Here is a 13934-nt window from a genome sequence, read left to right as displayed (position 1 = left end):
CTCCTCTGTGGACGGGATTCTCCAGGCAACAATACTGGAGTGGGTTGCCATTTCCTTCTCCAGGGGATTTTCCCAACCCAGGGATTAAAACTGAGTCTCCTGCATTGGCAGGCAGATTCTTTACCACTGAGTCACCTGGGAAGCCCATTCATTAGCTTTTAGTGAATACTAATTGTAAGTATATGGAACTTTTAGAAGCTAAAGCACACGTTAGACTTTTGATCATATTTTATGATGCTACTCTGCTCCCGAGAGAACTGAGAACATGACTGTCAGAAGGTAGGGAAGAGACTCACTGTGCTGTCCAGCTGTATCCAGTGTACCTCGTTGCTGGTGCTGATTCGGGACTGTTGGGTCTGCAGGGTGTATGGACAGGAGGTGACCTGGAGCACCAGGAGGTTGAAAGCTTCCAGAACCTCTCTGCCGTTAATGACCCTGTCAGCCAGTCCATGGCTGGGCTCACCATGTGACAAAGAGCCCGACATGACGCTGTAGAGACATTGAAAGTCACATTAACACCTCCTCATCTAAGTGACTAGATGCACAATCAGAGAGCAAAACAGAGGCCATGTCTTAGCTCTTATTTTTTTCAGTTCTTATTAACTGAGAGCAGCAGTGGAAACAACCAGCATTTGATGTGGAAGAGCAAAAATAACCCTCTTTCGTACCCCTTTCAGACAGCTTAGAACACAAGCAGTAACTGAACAGGATGTGGGCAAAATTTCTTTTCTTTACCTTTCCTACCCCCTTCTCGCCCCTCTTTCCTTCTTTGCAAATCTAACAAGTTATGCAAGATCTTACACCTGCATAGGGCTCTAGACCAGATTATGGAGTACCAAGCACATTCTAGCTTCTGAACAAGTGCTTTTGTGATTCTGACATCTCCATCACAGATCAAAACACAAAATCCAGATGCCTAACCTCAGTGTGTTCCTGAGGAAATAAAGTCTGTGAGCGCTTGAGGATGCTAAAATTTCCCTCTCCTGACCTGGTTCGGACAAACCATGATATGTAATATGTGGCAACTATTTTCGCTTAAAAAAAACTTTTTGCTTTTTTTCAATCCATAGCAACAAAGATACCCCCTACCAGATAAGTACTGTGATTTGATCTGACTCCATCACACCACACCTACTACTCTTTCATTTAAAAAGCCCATAAAGAGAATGTTCTCTTGTTTAAACTGGTAAATTGTGGAAGATTCTGAAAATGCTCTCAGATCACTGAAGTGGCATCTCTACTGCTGTTAAAGGGGAGAGAGAAAGATAAGGGGGAGGAGAAAGAGCACGGGAGGAAGGAAAAGAGGACCCGGAAAAGGAGGGGAGGAGGAGAACCAAGGAGGAAGTGGTGACAGGAAAGCACGTGGACCTTCTGCGAGGTCGCTCCCCACCTCCTCCTTGCTGTCACGCTTTCCCGGGAGCAGCCAAGTCCCAAGATGCTCTTAAGATGGAATTTAACAGGAACTTGAAATTTTGAATTTGAAAATCCACCCACAGTATAGTTAACATCAACGTTAAAGCAGTAAGAAACATTGGGAGAGCAGGGGAAGGGCGGGAATGAGTCACCCGTGAGACGATGCCGAACTGTGGGGTCTCTGGGCTTTCAAATTACCACCTTTGCGATCATTTATTACATAACCATTACTGTTGGAGAAGAAATATTGTATTTGCTCACTCTGAAGCAATCACCTCGTTAGTTCCACATGGGAGTTGTCATGAACTAGCACAAACAGCGTGTACGGGTTCTGTTTCACCCTTCTCATAAAAACTTCAAACTTGGTTTGTATCTCATTGTCTAGACGAACAACATATTTCTCTGCTCTCTGATAGGCTGTCCCATTTTCCTCCAGACCCAAGTCTACAAGGACACCTGCCAAGAAGAAAACAGAGATTATCTTTTTTACGTACATATCTATGAGATAAACTTAAGTTTAGTGTCAATGGATTTACTGAGTACTAACCTATAGGAAAAGGAGTATGTCAAGGCTGTATATTGTCACCCTGCTTATTTAATTTATATGCAGAGTACATCATGAGAAACGCTGGGCTGGAAGAAGCACAAGCTGGAATCAAGATTGCTGGGAGAAATATCAATAACCTCAGATATGCAGATGACACCACCCTTACCGCAGAAAGTGAAGAGGAACTAAAAAGCCTCTTGATGAAAGTGAAAGAGGAGAGTGAAAAAGTTGGCTTAAAGCTCAACATTCAGAAAACTAAGATCATGGCATGTGGCCCTATCACTTCATAAGAAATAGATGGGGAAACAGTGGAAAGTGTCAGACTTTATTTTTTTGGGCTCCAAAATCACTGCAGATGGTGACTGCAGCCATGAAATTAAAAGATGCTTACTCCTTGGAAGGAAAGTTATGACCAACCTAGATAGCATATTAAAAAGCAGAGACATTACTTTGCCAACAAAGGTCCGTCTAGTCAAGGCTATGGTTTTTCCAGGGGTCATGTATGGATGTGAAAGCTGGACTGTGAAGAAAGCTGAGTACCAAAAAATTGATGCTTTTGAACTGTGGTGTTGGAGAAGACTCTTCAGAGTCCCTTGGACTGCAAGGAGAGCCAGCCAGTCCATCCTAAAGGAGATCAGTCCTGGGTGTTCATTGGAAGGACTGATGCTGAAGCTGAAACTCCAGTAATTTGGCCACCTCATGTGAAGAGTTGACTCATTGGAAAAGACCTGGATGCTGGCAGGGATTGGGGGCAGGAGGAGAAGGGGACAACAGAGGATGAGATGGCTGGATGGCATCACCGACTCAATGGACGTGAGTTTGAGTAAACTCCGGGAGTTGGTGATGGACAGGGAGGCCTGGCGTGCTGCGATTCATGGGGTCGCAAGGAGTCGGACACGACTGAGCAACTGAACTCAACTGAACTGAACCACATATAGAGAGATTTACAGAGTAGATAGCTTTCCTTTTCCATATTGCCCACCACCATTTTGAGGAGGAAATATCAGCCTTCCTTTTGTTTAGAATACCACACTTGACTTCCCATACCAAGTACAAATGACACCAGGGACCAATCCAATACATTAAGTAGACACTTGAATAATGAGACCTCTGTCCAATCAAATTCTATTTATATGTGAAGTGCTCTGCTAAAGATTACTAAAGGCCTCTGGGGGAAAAAACGAAGCTTTGGGCTACAGCTCTTGGCAAAACTGATATAACAGTGCAAGTTTTCCTTACCCCAAATTTAACAACATAACACATATAAGAGAAAAGGAAAAGAAAATGTAATGTCCAAAGATACCACAGGCAGATCATGAGATTCTTTAAGGTGGTATTTTACTCATTTTATACAGTGAAAATGTTGCACAGTATACAAAGTATGGGAAGACCTCAATGAATGTGGGATTATGTACCAAATCAAAAGAATGAACTGAATTTCTCAAGAAAACTATATTCTCAAAATGTTAGAAACTGTACAACTTTAATACTGTATCATTATCTCTGCCTATAGTAAAATTATTTCTATATACAAACATCTAAAATAGGTCTAGGCGCATGAAGCTGTTGTAATTAAAACACCAAATCCTCCTTTATGAATAGACAAAGTGGCAATTATGTGAGGTGAAGGATGTGTTTACTAACCTTACCATGGTGAACGTTTCACAATATATACATGCATTAAAACATCACATTGTATACCTTAAACTTACACAATATGTTTATTATGGCTCAATACATCTGGGAAAAACACTGCCCCCAAACAAACAAGAGTGTACAGCACTCTGTTGCCCACCCCCAGACACTCAGCCCTCTGACAGGAGGATCTTGTGACTCAAGCCTATGACCCTCTGAGGAGGAACCAGAAGACTGATTTGGGGTTAGATATGTCACATTTGCGGGTTAGATATGATCTTCCAAGGATATTCATTTAACATTCAATATCAGCCACATCCATCAGTCCCAACTATGTGGAAAAAAATTTAAATTAAGAAAGATAAACAAGTGAAATGAAGAGACATTAACAAATTATGTTGACTTAGTTTCATCAATTTTTTTCATATAAAACCAGCTCAATTAACAACTACACGTACTTAGCATCTAGATGCCATAATATTAACAGCTCTAAGTGGTATAAAGGAAAGTAAGAAAAATGTTTTACAATGTGAAACACTCACTATACTGGAAAAGAACAGAAAGGTAAATTTGCTTTCAAACTTTTTTCATTAGTCAAAGATTTTGAAACTTTTTTCTAACTTTTTTCTTTACTCAGAGATTGTTTTCAGTTTCCACCCAAATGTAGTCAAATACTGTTGTGAATATTTCCAAAAGCCATCAATCAGATATTTAATTCGGCAGGTTTCTTGGAAAGTGAACTGCTTATAAAGTGTATTTAACAGTCAGTAGAGGTTTATTCAACATCTATTATGTATCAGGTACTATGTCAAGTACTGTGCTAGGCGTGGGCATACACAGGCGGGCAGGACAAAGATCTTAGTCTCATGGACCTTATGATGGAGAAGACGGATATTTTGGACAAGTGTCATGATGAGAGACAAAGCCCTTTGAAGGGAGAAGCTGAGCAGAGGCACAGAGAAAGGACCTACTTCATCTCTGGGGGCTTCTGTTTCCTTTTTGTAAAAATGGGGGAAGTAGAGCCAGTCGAAAATTAGCCTGTATTTCCTAAGTTTATCCTTAGGAAACAAGCAGTGCAAGTTAAAAATCTCTAAATATGAAAACGTGATAAATAATTCATGAAAAGGAAAAATATACTTTTGTGTATAATTGAGTTGATCACATTTCAAAACAAATGAAATGAAGACCGATTGTGTATGACTTTTTCACATCAGGTCCATACACGCCCTTAATGGAAAGGTAAAGTTGCACGAATCTCCGAGGTTCTCTTAGATATAACATGGTGTGTTAGTCTATGTAGCCAGCTGACTCTGCAGGGGTGTGTCTAGGTGGAAGGAGGCACATCAGATGTACTTGATTGTTTTAGCTCTAACTGGACATTTTTAGTAGATCATCCTTACTTTTAAATTTTGTTTTAGACTTGCTTTTAGTTTTAAGTTTTGTTTCTTTCCTGGTTATGAAAGTGATAGATACTCATCTTGGGAAAACTGGAAAGTGTAGAGATATATTAAAAAAGAAGAAAAAAATCATCCATGATTCTTTAACTCAAAATAAGAACAGTAAACATTTTTGTGCATTTCTTCCTGTTTTTTTTTTTAAATGGATATTCTTCTACCTAGCTCATGTTTTGTAATTGTATATCCTAACCTTTTTCACCTATAACTGCAAAGTGAGAAATAAAACCATTCACAACCAGTCTAATGATACAGTATTTATCCTTTCATAGAACCTGGTGGTCTTACACCGTATATATTAAAATATAAACAATATAATCTAATATCCCAGTTTAATTCCTTTCTCCCTTCATAGCTTCTCCTTAGTAAATGTAAAACAAAACTGGGTATGGTCTCTTCCTTCAGAGGGCCTCTTTCAAGAGGTGTTAATGGCACCATTACAAGCATTTTATTTCAACTCAATAAAAATATCTTGTGCATCTACTATATTTAGAAATAAATGGAACAATCAATTACTTCAAAAACAAAAGAGAAGGAAACAAGACTCATTCTTTACTAATAATATATCTTGGTAGAAAACACAAAATCATCCACAGATAAATCAATTAATAAGAATTTAGTTAAGTTGATGGATTCAAAATCAATTTATAAAAATTAGTTGGATTTCTATATACCAAAACAAATAGGAAATGTGTTTTAAAAAAACCATTTTCAATGATGTAAAAAAACACTGTCTAGGAATAAATCTTATAGAAGATATATAAGAACTTTGTGGAGAAAATGAAACTATTAATGACATTAAATAAAACTTAAATAGAACTATATCATAAAATATAGTTAAAATTATTTTTTAAATGTATATGGCAGAGCAAAGAACCAAGGATAGTCAAGACAGCTCTGAAGTAGAAAAGGTGGGAGAGATTTATCTACCCAGAGACCAAGAATTATCAGCTGTATTAACAAGACAGTGGTTTTGGCATGGGGCAAACTCTGAAAACAAAATCTGATTTATGATAAAGCTTGCAATGTACATCAGTGGTAAAGAATGGGCTCTTTAATAACCAGCACTGAAGAAAAAAGAATATTGGCTCTTACCTCACCTGATACAAAAAGAAAAGAAATTCAGGTGGATTAAATGTGAAAGACAAAACTCTAAAACTTTTATGAGACAATTAAGAATAACTGTGTGACCTCATAGAGGATTTCTTAAACACAAAAGGCCAAAGGATAGATTATTCATCAAAGATGTTATAAACAAAAATACAAGCCTTCCAAATCTGTAACTAGTATTACTAAAAAGGATTAGTATTTAGCAAACAGAAATTGCTCCTATAAATCCAAGAAGGGCAAAAGAACTTGAGAAGAAATCCAAATGGCCAATAAACATCTGAAAAGATGTTCAATGTCATTAATAAAAAGGGAAGTACAAATAAAAAGCATATAAAATGGAAACTTATCAAATACAATTTTTTAAAAAACAAGATAATTGAAAGGAAGAAGTAGATGAAAGACAAACTTATGTATGTTAGCATTTCTGCAAAACAAATTCAAGAAGGATAAACCAGAAACTAAAGAGATTGGTTACCAGTAGGAGAGTGGGTGGGAAAGTGGTATAAAGAAGTGAGAATGAGAACCGGTAAGTATGAGGGGGGAAAGGACGCTTCTCTGAATGTTCCACCTTGTACATCTTTGGCTCTTAGAACCACAGAACAAAGTTAATCAAGAATGGAGTGGGGGATGGGAGAAGGGCGTTAGAAGGGAGGAGAGGCAGGCAATGTGGAATCCAAATGGCAACAAATGAAACGGATCATCACCATCCTGAAAAGGTGAGCAGGAAAAGAGCAAGCCCAAGTAAAATAAATCAGTGTGGGCTGGCAATTGCATAATTTCTAGAAAAAAAATCAAAGAAGTGAATATATACATTGTAGATAACAAGAACTAGGTTCCCCTGTCAGAGAAAGAAGTCACAAATAAAGACACAAGAAGGACTAAAAGAAACCTTGCTTCACTCTGTATAAGAGACCCCAGGTCCATCCATACCTCTACAAATGAGCCAATTTTGTGCCTCTTTATGACTATGTAATATTCCATTGTATATGGGAGGGAGATCCAAGAGGGAGAGGATATATATATAGCTGATTCACTTCTTTGTACGGCTGAAACTAACACAACATTGTAAAGAAATTATACTCCAGTAAAAATATAAAAAGCATCTTGCAGTGTTCATATGGAATTGGAAAGATCAGTATATAGATAGAGAAATAAAGAGGTATCTGAGTCTATACACAGGGCTTCCAGGTGGCACTAGTGGTAAAGAATCTGCCTGCCAATGCAGAAAACCCAAGAGATGAGGCTTTGATCTCTGGGTGGGGAAGATCCTCTGGAGAAGGAAATGGAACCCCACTCCAGCATTCTAGCCTAGAAAATTTCACAGACAGAGGAGCCTGGGGGTTAATATATATATATATATATATATATATTTTTTTTTTTACCTCTGTGTGCTGAGCAATTTCACACCAGTAACAATAAATACAGTTTCAGTTTCTCTTCATTTCACTTGTTATCCTCTCTGTTTTTGCTTACAGCATTCTTAGTGGGTGTGAAGCAGTATTCACTGTGGTTTTGATGTTCATTTCTCCAACTGCCTAACGGTGTTGAGCATCTTTCTATGTGCTCATTGGTCATATGGATATCTTCTTTGGATATTTGCCCATTCAGATCCTTTACCCATATCTTAATTAGGCTATTTGTCTTTTTATTACTGAGTTATAATAGGTCTTTAAATAGTATAAGTCCCTATCACAAATATGATTTGCAAATAATTTCTCCCATTTTGTGGGTTCTCCTTTCATTTTCTTGAGGGTATCCTTTGAAGCACAAATACGGTTAATTTTTTTTTTTTAATTATGTACTTATTTAGGCTGTACCAGGTCTTAGTTGCAGTACTCAGAATTTTCTATCTTGGTTGCTGCATATGGGATCTTTTCTTTTGTTGTAGGTGTTGCACCCTCTGGGATCTTGAGTTGCAACAGGAGAATTTAATTGTGGCACAAAGGATCTAGTTCCATGACCAGGGATCGAACCCAGGCCCCTGCATTGGGAATGCAGAATCTTAGCCATTGGACCACCAGAGAGGTCCCCAAATGTTTTTAATTTTGATGGTGAAAGTGAAAGTTGCTCAGTCATGTCCGACTGTTTGCAAGTCCATGGACTATACAGTCTGCGGAATTCTCCAGGCCAGAATACTGGAGTGGGTAGCCATTCCCTTCTCCAAGGGATCTTCGCAACCCAGGGATCTAACCGTGTCCAGTCTATCTGTTTGTTGTTGTTGGTTGTGGTGGTGGTGATGGTGCTCTTGGAATCTTATCTGAGAAATCAGTTTGATCCAAAGTGATGAAGATTTATACCCACATGTTCTTCTAAAAATTTTATTGTTTTAGGTCTTATATTTAGGTCTTTGATCTGTTTTAGTGCTTTTTGTTTGTGAGGTGAAGGTCCAACTTCATTCTTTTGCATGTGGATATCCAGTTGCCCCAGCACTATTTGTCAAAAAGATTACTTTCCCCATTGAATGGTCTTGGCCACCTGGTAAAGATTCAGTTGATCATAAATAGGGAGATTTCTTTTTGGACTCTCTCACTCTACCCATTGACTTACATGTCTATCTTTATGCCAGTACCACAATGTCTAAACACTATAGCTTTGGATTAAGTTTTAACATGGGGCAGTCAGTCTTCCAGCTTTGTTCTTCTTTTTAAATATTGTTTTGGGTATTCTGGGTCCTTTGAATTTCCACATGAAATTTAGAATCAGCTGGTTAATTTATGCAAAAAAGTCAGCTGGCATTTTGATAGGGAATGCATTGAGGAGGGAAGAGCTAAGATGGCGGAGGAATAGGACGGGGAGACCACTTTCTCCCCCACAAATTCAGGGGATCCATTGAATCTGGAGATCAGTTTGGGGTATAACGTCATTCTTAAAAATATTAATGAGACTTCCCTGGTGACAGCGTGGATAGGAATCATCTGCCAGTGTGGGAGGTAGAGGTTCAATACCTGGTGGTCTGGAAAGATCCCACATGCTGCAGAACATCTAAAACCCATGTGCCACAGCTACTGAGCCAGCGGGCCCAGAGCCTGTGCTGTGACACAAGAGAAGCCACTGCAATGAGAATCCCACGTACCACACGAAGACGGGCCCTTGCTCACCGTAACCAGAGAAAGCCCTCATGGCAACAAAGACCCCGTGCAACCAAAAATAAACAAACAAGTAAGAAAATATCAATGTCTTCCAATTCATGAACATACAATGTCTTCCCACTTATTTAGGTCTTTTAGAATTTCTTTCAACAACATTTTCTAGTTTTCAGAGTATAAGTTTCATACTTCTTTCATCAAATATACTCCTAAGTGTTTTATTCTTTTTGATTCTTTTATTCTTTATTCATTTGATAAATGGAATTCTTTTTAAATGTCAGTTTTGGATTTCTTGTGATGTTTCTGTGACTTTTCCACAGTATTTTAAAATTTAAAAAAAACTTAAAAAGAAGCACAACCATATAAAATATTTGCAACTGAGACACATTGCAGGTGGGAATGTAAAATATAACCAACCACCTTGGGAAAAAATGTAGCATTATTTTAGTAAGGTTGATAAGCATACACAATCTATGCCCCAACAATTCTACTCCAAGAAACTGTTGTACTTGTGTACCAGCACTGCTTGAAATAAAAATAGAAACAACTTAAATGTCCATCAGTAGTAGAAATGAATTTTTTAAAATGTGTATTATATTCATATAATGGAATACTAAAAAGCAGTAAAATTAGTATATTACAGCTACACACAGCAACAGGTTTAATCTCAGAAACATATGTTGAGTATAAAAAGGAAATTACAGACAAATGCACTTAGAGAAAGATTTAAAGTATACAAAATTAAACAATATACTATTTAGGAGTTTTGTACAGTGGCAAAACTATAAATGAAACAAGGGAATAATAAAGACAAAACTCAACATAATGGCTACATTTCAAAGAAGATGAATGTTAGCATGGAGAAGGGAACAAGAGTAACACATTTTGATGGGAACATGGTGTGTTCCCTATATTGTGATTTTTAGTATCTCTTACAAAATTTATAAATTTGGTATGTTCAATATTTAAAATTTCTTAAAAGGGGGAAAATAAATATATACCTCTGTTTTAGAAATTTTTAAAAGACATTAATAGCCATACAAAATCTATTTGATGGCTATATCATCAAAGTACTGTAACTATTTCCCCATCACTTTCTACTTTGACTACTATAGAAAAGTTGAAAGACTAGTGCAAGAAATACCTATATACCCTTCAATGAGTTCCACCAGTTGTTAATATTTTGCTATATTTGCTTTTTCTCTTCATTTTTATCCATTGTTGTTATTCTTGCTGAAAAATTTGGATGTTAAGTAACCTGTAATATTCAACCCTATATACCTGAATGTGTACTTCTAAAGAGCAATGGCACTCTCCTAAAGGGAACCCTCTTACACTGTTGGTGGGAGTGCAAACTAGTACAGCCACTATGGAAAACAGTGTGGAGATTTCTTAAAAAGCTGGAAATAGAACTGCCATATGACCCAGCAATCCCACTTCTGGGCATACACACAGAGGAAACCAGATCTGAAAGAGACACGTGCACCCCAATGTTCATCACAGCACTGTTTATAATAGCCAGGACATGGAAGCAACCCAGATGCCCATCAGCAGACGAATGGATGAGGAAGCTGGGGTACATATACACCATGGAATATTACTCAGCCATTAAAAAGAATTCATTTGAATCAGTTCTAATGAGATGGATGAAACTGGAGCCCATTATACAGAGCGAAGTAAGCCAGAAAGATAAAGACCATTACAGTATACTAACACATATATATGGACTTTAGAAAGATGGTAACGATAACCCTATATGCAAAACAGAAAAAGAGACTCAGATGTATAGAACAGACTTGTGGACTCTGGGAGAAGGCGAGGGTGGGATGTTTCAAGAGAACAGCATCGAAACATGTATACTATCTAGGGTGAAACAGATCACCAGCCCAGGTTGGGTGCATGAGACAAGTGCTCGGGCCTGGTGCACTGGGAAGACCCAGAGGGATCGGGTGGAGAGGGAGGTGGGAGGGGGGACCGGGATGGGGAATACATGTAAATCCATGGCTAATTCATTTCAATGTATGACAAAAACCACTGCAATGATGTAAAGTAATTAGCCTCCAACTAATAAAAATAAATGGAAAAATAAATAATAAAAATAAAATTTAAAAAAAAAAAAATTAAAAAAAAAAGAGCAATGGCACTCTCCTACATAACTGAAATATCATTATCGTGTCCAAAGAACTGAACTAACATTGATATAATACTCTCGAGTACACAGCTTAGATTTGTATTTTTTTTAATGAATTTTAATTGTAGTATAGTCATGGTATCCAGTCCCATCACTTCATGGCAAATAGATGGGGAAATAGTGGCAGACTTTATTTGGGGGGGCTCCAAAATCACTGCAGATGGTGACTGCAGCCATGAAATTAAAAGATGCTTACTCCTTGGAAGGAAATTTATGACCAACCTAGACAGCATATTAAAAAGCAGAAACATTACTTTGTCAACAAAGGTCTGTCTAGTCATGCTATGGTTTTTCCAGTAGTCATGTATGGATGTGAGAGTTGGACTATAAAGAAAGCTGAGCGCCGAAGAATTGATACTTTTGAACTGTGGTGTTGGAGAAGACTCTTGAGAGTCCCTGGGACTGCAAGGAGATCCAACCAGTTCATCCTAAAGGAAATAATTCCTGAATATTCATTGGAAGGACTGATGTTGAAGCTGAAACTTCAATACTTTGGCCACCTGCTGGGAAGGGCTGACTCATTTGAAAAGACCCTGATGCTGGGAAAGATTGAAGGCAGGAGGAGAAGGGGACGACAGAGGATGAGATGGTTGGATGGCATCACTGACTCAATGGAGATGAGTTTGGGTAAACTCTGGGAGTTGGTGACAAGGAGGCCTGGTGTGCTGCAGTCCATGGGGTCACAAAGAGTAGGACACTGATCTGATTGAACTGAACTGAACTGAACTGAACTGATTTACAATGTTGTGCTAGTTTAGGCATACAGCAGAGTGAATCAGTTACACATATACATATATCCACTCTTTCTAAGATTCTATTTCCATATAGGTCATCATAGAGTATTGAATAGAGTTCCCTGTGCTATACTGTAGGTTCGTATAAGTTATCTATTTTGGATATAGTAGTGTATATGAGTTTCATTAATTGTCCCAGAGCTGTGTTTTTTTTTATTTTGAGGTCTAAGATCCAATCAAGAATTAAGCATTGTACTTGGTTGTCCAGTCTATTTATTCTGTATAATTAAAAGAGCCCCCTGTTTTTTTTTTCTTTTTGCTCTTTTAAAAAACGCAGGTTAGGTGTTTTGTAGAGTGTCACATACTCTGGATTTTCCTGAGAGTGTTCTTAGATGATTAGATTCAGTTAAACGCGTTTGGCAATTATACTTCATGGGTGATGTCATGTACTTCCCTTTGTTCATAATGTCAATCTGTCCCATAACAGGAGATGCAAAGTTTGATTGCATGGACTCTATGCAGTCCTATGGACTGTAGCTCACCAGGCTCTCTGTCCCTGGAACTCTCCAAGCAAGAATACTGGAATGGGTTGTCACGCCCTCCTCCAGGGGATCTTCCTGACCCAGGGATCAAACCCACGTCTCTTATGTCTCCTGCATCGGCAGGCATGTTCTTTACCACTAGCGCCACCTGGATAGCCAGAACTGGAGGTTTAGATAGGGTTAATAGAGGCTTGTTCTGTCTCTGAGATAGTGGGGCAGGTTAAGACTGATGGGATCAGCTCCAGGAGGGAAGGAAATGGAAGGTAGCAATGAGAGAAAAGAATCAATAGTGAGGGGAAGGCAGCATCCAGAGCCAGGTGGGAGCATCAGACTTCAACAGAGGAGGGCAGCTCTTCACTGATCGGGAAGGGAGGGGAGAGACGGGTGTGTATGCAGTTAGGTTGCCAGATTTAGAAGGAAGTTTTTAATTTAAAGTGGTGAGGGTGGGGAGAAGCAAGCAGCATGGCCATTTGCTAAGAGAAGGAGGAGGTCAGGGGTGTGAATGAAACGGAGTCTGCGACAGCCAGTCAGTGTGGAAGGCAGGAGCGAGAGCCAGCTAGGGAACCAGAGAGAATTTATGAGACCTCAATCAGACAGGCTGATTTCTAGCCCCACAGTGTGTGTTGCAGAGGCGGCTGTGGTCTGATGTTGGAGACCTTGGAATTTACAGTTCCAGGATCCGTAGGGCCTGGGATGTGACTAGGAGCAGGTGACTAAGCAGGTGTAAAGGTGACGGTGGTTCGGATGAGAGCGTAAGAAGAGAAACTAGGAGCTGATGAGGCAGAGACTGTGAGCCAGGTGCCAGCATCGGCTATACACTAGAGGTGGGCACTGGGCGGCTACTGCTCAGTTGGAAACTGACCGCACAGATGCTGACTTTGGGTACTTGTTCAGTTATACTTGTATGAAAGAGTCTTGGTATTTCTCCACTTCATCTCAGGACAGAGTGGTTTCCTTGTGTTTTTTCCCTGGATCTCATTCCCTGCTGCCTTTGTCACTGCCTTTTTCTCTGGCTTATGTTTCAGGTGATGACAAGGAGATCTAAGGTTGATGATATCAAGAAAGTACCTTTTAGAAAGTGAAAATGCCTTCTCTCTCTCTACCTCTCTCCTAATCTCTACCACTATCTTAAAGCTTCCTTAAGTTCTTTTGGTTGGAATGACCTTTCCACATATGAGCAGATGACACTGTCTCTCTGGTTCTTTTCTGATCAGGCATGTAC

At 39.0% G+C, this 13934-nt stretch overlaps 1 protein-coding gene across 6 annotated transcripts in view; it reads right to left on the bottom strand.

The window, feature by feature from the left end:
* GREB1L (GREB1 like retinoic acid receptor coactivator) overlaps positions 1-13934 on the bottom strand; it is a 246567-nt gene that overhangs the window by 36105 nt on the left and 196528 nt on the right. For all 6 annotated transcript variants that reach the window (XM_070452719.1, XM_070452722.1, XM_070452723.1 and 3 more), the window contains 2 exons: positions 1689-1869; positions 297-489 (listed from right to left, as the gene is read on the bottom strand). In XM_070452719.1, coding sequence (XP_070308820.1) covers positions 297-489; positions 1689-1869 — 374 coding nt within the window. The remainder of the gene's footprint in view (positions 1-296; positions 490-1688; positions 1870-13934) is intronic.

The sequence above is a fragment of the Odocoileus virginianus genome, chromosome 22 (genome assembly GCF_023699985.2).
Source record: "Odocoileus virginianus isolate 20LAN1187 ecotype Illinois chromosome 22, Ovbor_1.2, whole genome shotgun sequence".
Lineage (NCBI taxonomy): Eukaryota > Metazoa > Chordata > Mammalia > Artiodactyla > Cervidae > Odocoileus > Odocoileus virginianus.
Note: the sequence above shows the minus strand (reverse complement) of the source record. Positions and strands in the feature narration are given on the sequence as shown.